Raw genomic sequence first — 16,377 nt, 5'->3', positions numbered from 1 at the left:
GAGAAATGTAATATTAAATATTAGGTGGACTAAACAATACTAAAATAGATGATTCAATCAACAACTAACCAAGAACATAAATTACATAGATATAAAAAAACAAGTGATGGTAAATAGCGTGTAAATCAATTGCTCTATTTAAACTTTAAGCCTAATAAATCATAATCGTACGAATCTATAATCGCCAAACAATATGACCCCTTGTCAGTTAAGATCCAACAAGAATAAATAGCATTAAATCTATATCTAAAAAAAAGAACTTTATCGCATTGAAATAGATCTAATATTTTGACAGCAATGATAAGGGTTACTTTATACTTAACTTCCTCAGACTCTTTTTAATTAGTCTTATGAGCCAATTTTCTGATGTAACAGAGTACATCACTATCCACACTACCCAAAACTCAATGTGTGGCCTATGAAAAATTTTAATTAAACTAAACCAATATTTCCTTAGTAATTAGCGTTTTAATGTTACATACAGCTTTCTTGTTTTTACCCATCTGTTGTTAAATTACAGGGGATATAAAATCGCTATTGTATACAAAAATAATGTTATATCCCAGATTAATGAGAACCGTAAAGGCAATTTTATTGAAAAATAATAATTTAAAGCCAAAACAATCATGTATGTTTATTAGTATAGTAAGAATGTTTCTTTAGTAGTAATTAATTATTTTATTAGACAATAAGAACATTTTTGGCAACGCTTTTAACTATTATAAAAAAACACAGAATGTGTTTTACTCGGTCTAAGATAGTTAAAGAGTAAAAAAAGTACATAGTATTAAATCAGATAATGATAATATTTTGGACAATATGGGATACTTTTTTCAAACTATTCATTACTCAGCTAAATATTTGATATTGAAAATAGGTGTTTTTTACTTTTTTAAAATGGTGATAAATTATTCTAGGAAATATTTTGTTAAAAGGATAATGTGTTATAATAATAATCAAATATATTATAAAATAAAATATTATGTTGTAAAGAAATTATTAAGAAACTGGGTTAAAATATTGTCTGTAGATGAACAACTATTTATTTAAAAAATTTGTAAAATTCAAATTTTTATAGTGTACAGATTAAGCTAAGGACATAAAAATCTAACATAAATTGGACACTTAATTTAAATGTATATTTAATATTTATACATAAACAAAACATTTCCAATTGCAAGACGAAATTAAGTTATGAAAATAAATATTAGGTACATTATAATACTGATGTAATAGTTGTATTTTATTTTTAAAATTATTATTAAAATTTAAAAAATATATATACCATTTGAGTAGAGAGGGGTTTCTAAGGTTTATGAAGGTACACCATATAAATGTATTGAATCAAGTACACTTTCATTAGACCCAATTTAAAAAAAAAATACCAAATTAAACAAAATATAAATAAATAAAAATATTTTCTATCATTGATTTTTTTAGCTATTTATTGCTATTTCATTCAGCTAGTTTATTTATTTGGCTATTTTTTTAGCTACTTTATGCACATAAAGGTAGTACTGAAATAATAAATATAAAAAATATTATATGATATAACACTATTAAAAAAAAAAGTAATATCAATAAATGAAAAATGCAAAAAGTGATTGCCGAAACCAGGGATCGAACCAGGGACCTTTAGATCTTCAGTCTAACGCTCTCCCAACTGAGCTATTTCGGCTATATGAGAGTGTGTCAATTTCTACGGTATGTAAGCTAAATGTATGTGTTCAATAAAATAACGTACAGATGGCGCTAGCGTTTACCTTTAGTGTTAATAAAACACGTGCTTTTCGGAATACCAATACATTTTGTATATTTAGGGTCTAATTAGTGTTGTAATAAACAATAATGAAACATGCAGGTATAACATGTATCTAATAGAAATCATATTGTTAAATTTCCCTTTACTTACAAAAAACATATCACCTTAAACGAAAATAATTATTATTTAAATTATAATGTTCATGTGACTCGGAACTATATTTTGAGTCCTATTTTATTTTTTTTTGTTCTTAAACTATACAGATTCGTATGAACTTGTGATAATATGATCAGGCGATTGCAATACTTTTTTTATTAAAACATTTGTTTTTTCTTTCAGAACTATTAAGTGACAACTTACAACCGACTGTAGCCGATGGAATCAAACAAATAACTGCAGAATCGTGTGATCCGATTAATTATGAATGCAGGTATGTCTTAATAATTAATAAAACAATTAGCATAACTACCAACTATCATGGTCGCCTATCAGGGTGTAAGGGAAAAGGAGACATGTTACCCCTGGGTGAATGCAAGTTTACATTAGAATAATGACTCATTAACCAAAAACGACTTTGATAGAAGTTTAATTTATTATAAATCCATTACACGATTCACTCCCCTTTATAAATTACAATACATTCACATAAACGTGATCTTCACAAATATGAATATGTAACCTATACTTGGTTTGTTGACTGTTATAAAAAATACCAAGTTCAATTGAATTTTAAATAAAACAATAATTATACTACTATAGTCTATAATTAAAGTATAATTAATCCTTTTAATGTATGAGCTTTTTGCCATTAAATTCTGTAAAACACTTAATTTCGATTATTTTTATTTTATTACGTCCATACCGGTAATACTTACACGATACTTTATTTTGTTTTTTATGTCAATAAACTAAAACCGGCGTTTTCTTATAAAACTACACAAGCACATGTCTTGGTTTCATTTTTTTTTTAACATCTATATAAATATATTATAATGATATGGTCCCTGCCGCTTTTTCGTTCAGCTGCCTTGTGTGATGCAAGATTAGGGCTCGTGCCAGGAAACTTGTGAAGGGAGACTAAAGGAACATAATAGTTCCTGTAAAAGATGGTTAGGGGACCCCAAAAAAAAAATCCTTTGTGTCGAAAGACTCTTTACAAACGCACTCCATAAAACAGCTTACGACATTATATGATAATGTTCTTTTTATATTATTTTTTGATGAAACAAAAATAAGAACCAGACTTTCAAGGTGAACGAGTCGTGTATTGTTCATTAATAGCCTAGCCCTAGTAGAATATTTGTAAATAAATAATATATGAAAAATTAAATCATTCGACTATTTTGCCAAACTGTAATTTGCTTTAAAACTAAAATTGTAGTTGTTTGTGTCTTGTATACTGCCTAGTGCCTACGGGTACCTAATTTAAATTTATGAAATATTTTATTTTTAATTTAAATCCAGTTTATTGAATTAACGATGGTTTTTAAATAAACCCAAACTCATTAAAAAAAATATCTACAACAGGTTAGGTTAGGTTAGTGTCACCTGTACAATTACAACTTACATAACGTATACATTATAATATCCCATGCAATTAATTAGTGTACTTACACGAGTTAAAAGCATTTAGAACGAAAATATAAAATGATTTATCATGTTTGAAGTTAATTTTATTATTATCTAACCTAACCTAAAAATCTACAACACTGGATCTTTAGAATATTACAACTCATTCCTTTTACACGAATAAAACGCAATTAGTGCATACTAAAGTATATATGAACAGCTGTTTTAGTGTTACTATACCTACTATTAACACCCTACGAAATATTAAAAAAATTGTGCTATTTACTTAGTTTGGTAATTGAATTCGTTTGCTTTTGTATAACATTGATTAAATAATTAAAATATTAATTTAAAAATTAATATTAATTGAATTAATTATAATATAAAACTCGACGACTTTCTATTTTATTTCGGTGTAAAGGTTTACATGTATTAGTTACTAAGGATTTTAAGCTATGGTTATTGGTTACCTATGTGTTATGTGTTATTCATTTAAAAGTGAAAACTAATATTTATGCTCATGACTGAAGACAATGTTTCCTCTTCGATAAATTGAATTTTTTTTTTTTTTTATAATATGCCTTCGAAGCATAACGAATCGCAAATTATTCTTCGAGCTTAAATACGATTACTGCCTTATGTACGCCATAATCGTCATTTATACACGCCATCTTAAGTATTAATAATATTTTCTTTGTCATAATAATAAATTTCGCAGCTGAAAAAGGCACGTGAACATCTGCCCCCCCCCCCCCATTGCCCTCCCCCAAGTAACACAATCCATGTCTCATGCGTCACCTCTGCCCGAGAAATGAGGAAAAGAGATGCAACACAATACGGATAAGCCCAAAACTCGTTCTTGTTGAATTTTCGACTACCGAGCGGATCATATTATATTGTACTTAGACAATCGACCAGGAAACAACAAAAAAATAATTCTCAACAGAAATTATGTTGTGCAGTTTTTTCAATCACGCCTCCAGAGATGTGAATTCGACGCTCTTACTCGCACCAACAGCTACACTTTTTTTTAATTTAGTAGTGGGGAACAATAATAATTATTATGGAGAACGGAGTTCGTTCACCGTGTTCGACAAGTCCAAGGACTTGTGGTAATAAATCATTCTGTGTTATGATAATGCTTAAAATACAGTACGTGGCTGTCTGCGACGTCTTCTTTCAAATAAGTTCTTTGGTGTGCACGAGTGCAGTGGCCTAAAAGTTTATGAAAAACATTTTGTAATTGCTTGCGTTTGGACAAATAAGAAATTAGGCAGCACTATGTTGTGCATACAAAGATAAAAACCAGGCAACCTTGGGGATTGACAGATCCTTATAATAGTATTTTGGCATTGGCACAGTGGTTTACTAAACTCGATTAACACGGATGTACTTCTCAATTACCCCCCTATATTGATTTATTTTCACATTTATATTTTATTTATAATGTTTCTAATTTTAAAAATATTATATAAAAACTATTTTTGATGATTAATTATCATTAATTATTCACTGCTAAAACTGTATGATAATTTTTTAGTAAACAAAAAAACAGATGCTGTTACTAACCACTGATTAGCTAATTTTTGCTAAATGCAAGGTCCAAAGTAATGTCACTACAAACTATGTTTTTTTAGATAATTTCCTCAAATTTTTCCTCGTTGGAACTATAATTTTCTATAAACAAAAATTGACCTTAATAACATAAAACAAATTATATGAACTTCAAAACCAAATCAGATTCTTAAATTTTAAGAATATAAATAGATATTATTTATATTTAATGTGAATCTTAAAAAATAATCTTGTAATGTATTAATGGATTAATAGTTTAATTAATGTACCAGTCAATAAAAAAAAACATTAAAAGTTACAAAAAGTTGATGCCTCCTGTGAGGTTTGAACTCACGACCCCTGGTTTACGAGACCAGTGCTCTACCACTGAGCTAAAGAGGCACGCTGCGAAACCTTGATAAAATGTATGCACTTAAGCACAGCCGCATATTGTAGCATACAAATCTGTATTGTTTTTTTTTTATTTTAGCTTTATTTACAACTGTACATCAATATATCTTATCGTAATATTTAATTTTTAAATTTGATTACAAAAAATATTAGCTTAACATACTACACTTTATTTCTTCTAAACTAATTTTGTTATTTTACTGTTTGACTCGTAACTTTAGGTATTATTTACCTTTTTATAACTTTTTTGAACTTCGTTAAAATTGGTTTTTTATTAGCTGATCAATCTTATATTATAAAATTATAATAGTGAATAATGACTTTATCGGTATCCGCAAAACAAAAACAAATACACGACGGTCGTCAGTCGACATTGGTAACATCAATAGTCATTTGTGGTTTATCTTTTTCTTTTAATTTATTTTAGAGTAATTAATGTTATCATTAACTAGTACTAGGAAATCAAAAAAAATCTATAAAAAATGCCTCCTGTGAGGTTTGAACTCACGACCCCTGGTTTACGAGACCAGTGCTCTACCACTGAGCTAAAGAGGCACTACATGGTGAATGAAGAAAAAATCGTCAAGTAAATGATCATTCAATTACCATTACAAAATGTTGGTAACTTTGTTTTTTGTAACTTGCTAGTTTTGTGTAGGCAAGGTTACGTTTTTTGTCTGATTGCGAAAAAAAAAAATTAATAAAGATAATTTTTTTTACTAATTCTGCTTGTAAGTACGCTCAGGCAAATAAACAATAATTTAGTCTCGTTGAGTACATAATAGCGCTTATTAAAATCAACTATCCTATAGACTGTTTTTTTTTATGATATTTCCATTTGTTTAGGTAGTTTAATTTCTGTTATTTTAATAAACACGTAATTTTTTCGTAATTAAACGCATTCTTTGAAAGCGTAAGCAATTTTCTATTGTTGCTGCGCTGTAGATATTTAATAAAATAAAATACCTATGGATGTATCGTGTATGCAAAAAAAAGATATCGGTATCACGTCTTGGGAATAAAAACCCCTTAGTCACGCCTATTTTATGTTAGTACCTACACAAAAGAAGTCCACAGCAATAAGTATTGAGTAGGCTGTGCGTGTTTAAAATCATAGATTGCGCATTTCATTGATGATGATATTGCAATATTTTTTTTTTTTAGATACCTAACTGAAAATGGAAAACCGTTGTTGCTTTTACGACCGGTGGACATACATAAACGCGGTCGTCAGCTTAAAAAATACTCTGAAGAGAGTAAAAAAAAAATTGCTTTGAAAGAAAAACAGTTGTTTATTTTATGTGTGAGTGCCTACACTATTATACTGTATTTTGTGGTGTATATCGTTGGCTTGTTTCGTTTTGACTTGCTAAACGTGTCTGTCGCAAAAGGTTGGTGGAAAAAGGGAAGAGTTTGGAGGGGAGGGGGTGGTCATTCGATTAGTAATGTAAAGCGTTTGACGAACATCTGACTTACATAACACGGTCTGGTCAAAATTTCGATTTTGCATTCGGTGCACTTCAACCAACATAATATTATGCATATCTGGTTTTGACTTCTGGCACAGTCCGAGGCTAAGTATTATGTTTCTCTCTCTCTCTCTCTCTCTCTCTCGAGATCTCTGTAGTCTGTACTGTAAATGTAGGTATACAATTATATAACGTGCCAGCGTGAAGACAAACGGCAATGTGTAAAGTGTGATCAGCACATTTTTTTTACTGTACAAATCGAGACACGTCGCGGAATGCAGTTATAACTGTGCAACAGTATTATATTATGTATGCTTTTTTTTTCGCGAGCCGTTTTTCTATCTTCATTTTTTATTTTATTATTTTTTTTTCACCGAGTCATCGTCTGAACCGAGTATCTCTCTCTGGCCATCCGTTATGTGCTATTGCATTGTTTTTATTTGTATTTTGTACGCTCATAATCTCTGTTGGAAAATACATAAAAACCGGAGAACGCGCGTTTTTAATGTGACGTCGTGACCTAATGTGAAAATAATGTTGGGCGCAGGTAAACGTGAAAATGTATAATCATTTGTTTGTAGAAGAAAAAAAATATCGTCTTTTTTATGTTGTCATTCCAAACATTTTGAAGCGACGCCCGTGCCATGGACACGGTCGCCGTATGCTTATTAGAGAAATCGCGTTGCCGTACGGTGGGTCAAATTCGTTTTATAAACCGAATTTATGTTTAAGTAACTCGAGTTTTATGAACCTTTTACTAATAGTCGTGTTTAGTAGCCAACACAGAACTCGATTTCCAACGGAATTACAGGCCTGCTTTACTCGTTGGCTGTCAAGTAACTTTTAACCAACTACATCAATGCCCTAGTTCAAAACTGATAAATGGTGGTTTCGATCGATGTCAAGTAGTCAAGTCAAATTGCATTAACGTTATAATCGGTTGTGTCGACTATAAGACATTTCATTTTGTCACTTATTCGACTAATTTTTTGTTAGTTTCAATCAGATATTTTCCCCTTTTACCAAGTATATCCTAAAGGCGCATAAAATCATTATTTTCAAATAATTGTTAACATTAAAAACTCAAAAAAAAAAAAATTAATTAAAAAATTATACTTTACAGACCTCTAACAGGACGTGTAGAAAATAATTTTAAGTTGATAAAAAAAAATGTTTTTCAATTTAGTCTGTACTTTTTAACTGAGGCGTTGATATAGTAGTAGATTGTATAAATTTTGTTATTTAATTAAAAATGTATACATTTATAAATTGCTGTAAAGAAAATAGTTTTAAACTTTGCATTATATAAAACGATATTTTTTTAATAACTAATAAATGAGTTTTAACTGACAAAAAAACAGCCATAGTTATTATAGCAGCTTATTCTGAGAAGTGAACGCATACTTAAGATAATAACTGGGTTACAAAATCGCATATTCAATGTTTGTAAATTGAATGTCAAAATGTTTGTAAATATCTACAGATATTTCTACTAGTACATTGTAAGACCATTTCACCAGTCTATAGATGTAGGGTTTAAATTATTCCATGAGCTGTTTTCGAATTTTGTATGTAACTGTACCGGAGCACGTGTTATGTCGCTTTTAGGGTACCAGAACGTACGTGAGCAACTGTTTATGGGATTTGCACTTGTTACACTATTATTGTTTTAGCGTGGACAACGTCATGTTTCACTGGCACGATTTATAACGTTGGTTTTGACCGCCAATAGTCTTAAATGCTTGATATAAAACAAAACGGTCTACGTGTGCGATGATCAACTTAATATCACAACCACAACATCGGTTAATTAAATAATGATGAAGTCTAGACAATTTTTCAATAGATCTCGATATAAAGCTAAAAGGAGAAGGTGGGCTTTGATACAAAATGCTGGTACATTCATCAGTATGAGTACACCTATAAATTTACTTTTTGATGTAGTTAAAAATGATATATAGTACAATGGCAGTGTGTATTAACTATTTGCATGATCGATGGATTGAATATATCATGACTTATTGATACTTTTTATATACATCATCGTTTGTAGGACATTTAAGGGGAATTAATGTCAGACCGCTTTATTAGACGTTCTAAACCAAAACAACTGACAAAATGTCAACTATTTAAGATGGTCAGATTTCAATTCTATAAATATATACGAGATCTTTGGCTACATTACTAGGTCATGTGGTAAACGGTTTTTTAATTTTTTGAATGTACAAAAATTGCTTTTTAACATTAAAACGTTTTAAAGTAAATTTATTTTATTTACAATAAACTGAGTTTTTCATATGGAAATCAGGTTCTTACATAACCTAGTAAAGAGGCAAACAAATGGTTATCTTTTTTACAGAATTCAAATTAGACAAGTCAAAGTTTTACAGTATCGTCGTGGCGAAAGGATTTTTCACCACCATTATGGGTTTTACTGATGTAAAAAATTGTACACGTTAAAAATAATACACTGAAGCTTTTAGAAATCAGACTGAAAGTAAATTTACATACAGTCGAAATTGATAAAAACCAATTTTCTTTTCTTAAATATTGCCTACATAAAACTCCTTAAAAACAGCCCTCTCACGATCGCCTTAAATTGAAACATTTTCAACGGTTGAAAAACCCTTTGCCCGAAACGATTTTATATCGAAAATCCGTGCCAAAATGTACTCTATAAAGTCGGGATTTTTCGTTTTGTATGCCATCACAATGTTTCATTTATGCAAAGACAGTTCCGTTTCCCGAAAAAGTCAATTTCCTGAGACGTGTTTTTCATGCGAAAAACAACAACCCTCTTAAAGGTTTACTCGGCTTAGAAACGGTCGGGTCGTGCCCACGCAAGCGAGCGGTCTATAAGGAAAAAAAATATAATCATTTCGCCGTTTTTCGCATACATTATAAATTCCGGTATGAAACGTTTTCGAGCTTCTTGGTGCCGTCTTTAGTGTCCTTGTTGTTTTATTATAATATATACTAATGTACGGTTTGGATCATGCCATGCCATCCGGATGATGATGATGATGAAGAAAAAAGTCGGTTTTAAATGTACTCACGCACGCGTTGTCGCTAATAAGACGTATTGTAAGGCGAAAAACAAACCGGTTTCCCGCGAGAGGTCAAGCGAATCGTCGCACAGTATTCGAACGTCGACCGGGGACCGGTGTTAATGTTATTATGTCGGCGATAACCGGTTTTCAGCCAGTGTCCGAGAAGTATAAAAAAAAAACCGTGTATTGATACCAAGTAGGTATACACGGTAAAAAAAAAATAATAAAAAACCAACGGCAATAAAACTTGTCCGTAATTGGAATCGGTGGATAGCGGCCACAACCTGATCAGCAGACTCGGTAAAAAAATACACATGAACGATTCACTATATATTATATTACTATTCTGCAAACGGGATGGGAAAAAAAAGTGAAAACAAATATGGCGTCGACCGTATTGCGGCCAAAGAACAGCCTACCGTTTCTGTGCGTGGTGTGTGTGCACGTCGTCGGGGCATCGATCGATTGATAGGTTTGCGAATAAAATCAAAATCATTGTGTTGCATCCGACCGAGTTAATGCACCGGGTCTCGTTTTCGTTCGACGAACGCTGCTACCATTTACAATATAATATTATTATATACGCCGCAATCGAATAATACAAAATGACGTTTACAAGAAAGCGTATTTTTTATTGATTCTATCCCGTCTGATAAACCGCCTTAAATGATCAATTATATCATAATATACAAATTTTTAGAATGTTTTTGCTAGAGCCAGCCGCCTTACTGAGAAGATGTTCGTACATTTCGTGTACTTTGTCCCGTGTCCGTTGAAATTCTATGAATTCGGTGATGTTATAAAGTGCATAATAATATTGTCTATCATAATATTATGTTATTTGTTAATAATATCTCAGTTGAGCGTGAACGGCAAAAAATGTAGTCAACGACATATAGATGTATAATAACCTACTTACTAAACATGTTAAATTCGTCCAATTTATTTATACACAAAATTACTGGTATTGGTATTGCAAAAATTTAATTTTCAATCGTTAATATACATAATATAATAGGTTTGTGATTTTCACATAACTTGTTTTTTGTATCTCGATGATGGAGTTACAAGTGTGCATATTTTTTGCTCGGATCATTTTAGTTTTCCAAGTAAATCTGGTATTTAAATTAAAATTTTTTTTTAAAAGTCGACGTCGGTGAAGTGGGGATTTCCTTTTACTAGAATCTATTCGAAATTGTATTTTGTTCAATGTCCATTGTACGCGATTTCATAAGAATTATTACCTAATCGGTTTGGAAAATATTTTCAACGAATTTGGAGGTTCCATTAAAGGCGTGTAAGGTAGGACGTACAACATGGAATAAACTATTCAGAAGTTCTAACAAAATTAAGTACTATAAATACGTTTGATACTTATGTTGGTATTGTTGTTTGTTTTTTTGTTTTATTAGTCTTATATAATAATGAATACTAATACAATTTAACGCACGTCTAAAATACAGTAAATTAATGTTAATTAAACAAAAAAATTTATCAAAATTGAACTCTACAACGCATGAATTATTGACGACCGCCAAAATTATATAATTATGTTCAACTTGTTTCGTTTTCTAAATAGTTTGCTATTAATAACTCGGTTTTTCGTATTTTTAAAAAACCAAATTACTAACATAACCGTGGTGAAAACGACAAAACCTGTATTTTTGTTTTTGGGAACCATTTTTTAGAAACCTTTGCAAGATATGTCTTAAACTGATTGTTATACTTTGATTTCTAGATTATGTCCTTCCAAATATTTGCATAAATTATAATTTATTTGGTCAATAAAACTGTAATCAGCCGCTAATAATAAAAAAAACGTTGCGTTTAATATCATTTGCTGCTTGGGAAATAGGTTTCGACTGATGTTCCAACGCGGTGGTGCCATTCCAAATATCCGGTACAACCCGTTTATTCGAATTTGTTGTACTGTATTCCGGTAAAACCAGACGAGCGATTATTTACCCAACGGTAAATCTCAGTCACGCTTCAAACATCGCGTGTTACCTTTTTTGCCATTGCTTTTTTTTCCGAACCGCTGATTTATTGGCTAGGTCATTGTTATTATTATAATATCGTTGTTTGCATGTTCCACGACAGACAATCAAGGGCGAATGAATTTTATTGTTCACGTTAATTACAACACGTAGCCGAAATTATTTTAAGAGCAGTACGAAAATAATAATTTGTCGTCGTCGACGAAAGAGAAACTGACAATTTACGGCTTACACGTACTTGGTATGTTTACTGAATTTTCTAGGGTTTACAAAAAAAAAAACACTTATATTTCTTCGTATAGTGTACTATAAGGTCATTATAGTATACACCGTCTTTGTACATAACACTGTGTTGTAACGACGTTCCCCGTAGGACGACTTGGAGGCGTGCAGTAGAAAGAGTTTCTAAATAGAAATAAATTGTAAATATAAATAAAAAAAAAAACGAGAGAGAGCGGCCGGCCGCAGTCTCGATGCAGCAGGAATTGTGCGGGTTTCTCCTTTTCCTCTGCCCAGTCGTTAGACCGGTGTGTGACGGCGGCTACGATGAGGCGGAGGCGGCGGCGTACAAGAATGGAGTTCAAGGGCTGGTGACGCACGCAGCGGCGGCGAGGCTGCTGCGACTCTCCTCCTCCTCCTGCTGTTCCTACGGGGGCACCGTCATGTCGTTCTCGCGCAATCGATGATCGTTGCCGGCGTTCTTACCGCCTAGGCTATGCATCGTTGTGCGTTTGCCCGCACCATATCGCCCGCGCTCTTTTTTTCTACACGCACCGACGCACGCGCTTCTGCGTCCCGTATCCATGGAGATGGCCCGTCGTCGTAAAATCGATTTACGATTTATACCCTTTTCTCCTCGATGTTTTATTATTACATCAACTTATTTATATATATATAAGTACGTGGGCCACCAGTAACTCCTCAACGGGCCCCGCCTGTGTATTTATTATTGTAAATTGTAGTCGTCGAGTTGTGTCCGACTGCCGCGGAGGTAACGGTGGTCGAGATCGAATAGCGTTGCCATGCCGACTCCTACCGCACGGCGGTTTTTGCCGGCAACAGTTGTTGCTCGGTTGCGGCGCGATCCGACGTTGCCGCGCCGAGTAAGAAAATAATATAATGTAATATTTACGATGGAGTGTAAAAATAAATAAACATAACGTTCCTAGAGCGGCCGCTCGGCCGGTACGCGCTATCCGATACAATGACTATGTTGTTATTATTATTATCATCATCTGGGGACGCGTTGGCCAGCAACAACCGATGCATGATGCATATTTTATCGGTATAATAATATTTATTATATTGTACACAACGTGAGCCGTCGAAACGTGAAATTATTTCGAGGACGTCCGTGAACCATGTCGCCGCCGCCGTCACGGTCCCGCGGGCACGACAAAAACTCTTGACCGGAAATTCTGCACTTTCGGATACGATGCCCGCCGTCGTCTTGTGATCGGCTCCAGTTAACCCGCTCGGCGCACGGTCCGGCGCGTCCGCAGCGGTTTTACGCGCCAATGACGGTCGGCCATCAAAAAGCGACTTCGTCGGTGGCGCGGGCGCGTCCGTGCCACTCCGCCGCTGGGATATCTGAAGACGGTCACCCGGTTTTTTCTTTTCTTGTAATGCGTAAACGGCCATAAGCCAGCCGACCGTTAGCCGAGTTGTCAGTCATGGGCCACCGTGTTCCGGGCGTTGGCCGGGGGGGGAGGAAAGGAGGGAGTGAACCTTTCCCCGAGTTCTCCATTCGCGCATATCCGTTGTGCCGTACCTTAAAAATGTACTGTAAAGTATATCATTTACGTACGAGACACCGTAGTCCGTGATTTTGGTAAATTTAAACAGACACGGACGTATGCAATAGGATCATTCAAGCCAAAAGAAAAACTACAAATTTTCTAGAAAATCACTGTCTTAATCTTTAAATTATGAAGGTTTACCAAAAAAAAAAAAATGATTAAGAAAATTAATTTTTATGTTTTTTGTACATGATGTCGGTAGCGGGTAGGTTTAACAAAAATATTGCCCTAAAACGATATAGCGTCCCGCGCCCGAGTACCTAGATAACTGTCTATCAACCTAGACAACCTAGACAAGTGTCAATCGACGGTACACTTAATTATGAATATAGATGGAAATGGTGTTTTAAAGCGATCCTTTTGCACGTGTATTTATAATATTTTTAAATATTATGTTTGTGTTCTATCATCTCGGATGATCCACTATTGATTTGTCGGTTTATGGACAACACTTAAATATTTAAACGTGATATATATGGCGAATTTTACAGAAAATATGGCAGCTCCATTTTCGTTATAAAAAACTAATAATGGTGAATTTATATAAAATTACTGATGCACAAAACTTTAATGCGGCCGACAGACAGGTTCATATCAGTAGAATTTTATTACATATTTAATGTATGTAATATATATTGAGTACGGTCAGCACGTTTAGAGTATGGCCGCATTGTACACGCATTAAAACACACTGGTAGTTGGTACTTAGTTTTATTAAGGGGTAAAATATAGGCACAGCTCCTACCTAAACAGCTTACTGTTGAGGTATTAATTGTAGAACACTAAAGATGACATTTAAATAAAAATAATATTTTAATGTTTTTAGTTGTTTTTTTAACTATTTTATGACTTCCTGATTTTGTTTTATTAATACGCATTATTTCGATATAGTTAACTAATTGTATAATTAGGGCCTAAGGATTTATATTAATATTAACTTAAATTTATTACTTGTTATTTAGAGTATAATATACTCGCCAACGTAATAAAACGTAACATTTTAACCTTTAAAAACTATTTTTTCTAAGAAAAATACATGATTTATTATATGTTGATATAGTTCATGACTATTATGACCTTGTCCCGTTTTCATGCGGTATAATAATTACACGAATCGAAGAAATTCTCGACTTAGAATACAAAACAATGTAACCAAAAATGTTTTTTAAATCGCATAAACTGTACTGTATTTGCCTTTGATCTAGTTACAGCGAGGCCTCAAGTATGAGTCGGATTTGTTTGTCAAGTATTTGTTCCCATTTTTTTTGTTATTAAATATTTCATAAACCCAATGAAAATGTTCGAATGGGTTATGCTCTAAACACGACTATCCTATGTAATGTCCATTGTATAATTCGTTGACAATTAATTAACGCAATAATGTGTGTGTTAACAAAAAACTGCATTTTGCGTGTAATGAAAACACACGACCGATGGTTGCATTCACTTGAATGAGTACAGTTCTTTTGTTACCACTTATGTGTGTGCTGTAATATTACACAAACATTTTTGTTACACAGCGCAGCTTATGTCTCTAATGAGCTGCCTCATTAAGTCATTAGAAATGAGAAATTTATGTTTAAAATTATATAGATACATTTTAAAATATTATTTTATTTCGGTCTAATAAAATGTTATATGTATTTATATATTTTTCATATTATAACAACTAGACATTATTTACTATTATTTATTTTATTAAAATTTTATAGTCTACTATTAAATAAGACCTTGATGGTATAGTCATTTTGTATGGACATTATTCGTTACACGAATTTACAAATTTTTACGTTTGAAAACAAATTTCCTAACTTTCCGAAATCCACATATTTAAATAATTTGTAATTGTAAAATATGGATTTAGTGGTTCCTAATGCTGTTATAATTATAAAAGTAAGTTGAAATTGTGTGTGTGACATAGTCGGTAGACAAATTACACACATAATCGCCGAAATAATTTACTTTTTTAGAGTGTCGCCGACAAGTCGACTGTTGTCAAAATGTGGATATTGTGTAATACTTGTTTATCTTATGTCTTACATTTACTCTAGCACGTGTATCAACAGTGTACACGGTATATACTTTGAAATGTCTCATAAAACCCGTGTTGTTGTTTGTGAATTTATAATGTGAAATAACTTTTGCTTTTTCACCGTATCTCACACAAATGAGTTTGGCCAGCCAAATCCACATTTTTTTTTCAAATCCTTATTCGTCACCCTTTCTTTTCCACACATCTACCCGCGCTTATTTTTCGGTTTATCCCTACATTTAGATCAGGAGCGTATTTATAGGGGGCGATCATGGTGATAAATCACCTGCCAGAGTCTTAATTCTTTGTAATTAATCTATTTGTTAGATACTGAACTGTTCTTGTTGCCATTGAAGTTTTGGACAAAATGTCACAAAAAGAAAATTTCATTATAAAATTAGGTGAATTATCACATTTTTATAAAGTATAGGAAATTAAATTTATTCATTTTTTTTCACCCAACGAATACGTTTTTTTAAAAACTTTTCCTTTTTTCGGTAATCAAACTTTTACAAAATAATTGTAAATAAGCCCCACCGATTTAAATCCCTATACAACGATTAGCTGTTCTCTTATCCGTTTTACCATTTAACATTTGTCTACCTTCTTTTAACACGCGCCTCGCACAAGTGAACCGATTACTTTGAATTTTGGAAAGAATGGTTATATTATATAGGGTTGTTTAAAGGTTATTTTGTAATGAGCCTATAAGTGTCCTATGATGGCGATTGGCG

The 16,377-nt window shown here is 32.5% G+C and overlaps 1 protein-coding gene and 3 non-coding genes across 6 annotated transcripts in view; 1 reads left to right on the top strand and 3 right to left on the bottom strand.

The window, feature by feature from the left end:
• Positions 1 to 16,377, top strand: part of LOC126834066 (homeobox protein 4-like) — a 57,520-nt gene that overhangs the window by 632 nt on the left and 40,511 nt on the right. For all 3 annotated transcript variants that reach the window (XM_050565699.1, XM_050565698.1, XM_050565697.1), the window contains exon 3: positions 2,102 to 2,192. In XM_050565699.1, the coding sequence (XP_050421656.1) occupies positions 2,102 to 2,192 (91 nt within the window). The remainder of the gene's footprint in view (positions 1 to 2,101; positions 2,193 to 16,377) is intronic.
• Positions 1,606 to 1,678, bottom strand: Trnaf-gaa (transfer RNA phenylalanine (anticodon GAA)). The gene has a single exon. It is a non-coding gene; the product is annotated as a tRNA-Phe (tRNA).
• On the bottom strand, positions 5,216 to 5,287 carry Trnat-cgu (transfer RNA threonine (anticodon CGU)). Its single transcript has one exon. It is a non-coding gene; the product is annotated as a tRNA-Thr (tRNA).
• Trnat-cgu (transfer RNA threonine (anticodon CGU)) lies at positions 5,780 to 5,851 on the bottom strand. Its single transcript has one exon. It is a non-coding gene; the product is annotated as a tRNA-Thr (tRNA).

This window comes from Adelges cooleyi, unplaced genomic scaffold (assembly GCF_023614345.1).
Source record: "Adelges cooleyi isolate 19-005CV unplaced genomic scaffold, UGA_ACOO_1.1 ACOO_flye_CR_arks_rails_tigmint_CR_PRNA_21, whole genome shotgun sequence".
Taxonomy (NCBI): Eukaryota; Metazoa; Arthropoda; class Insecta; order Hemiptera; family Adelgidae; genus Adelges; species Adelges cooleyi.
This window is presented reverse-complemented; position numbering and strand designations above follow the sequence as displayed.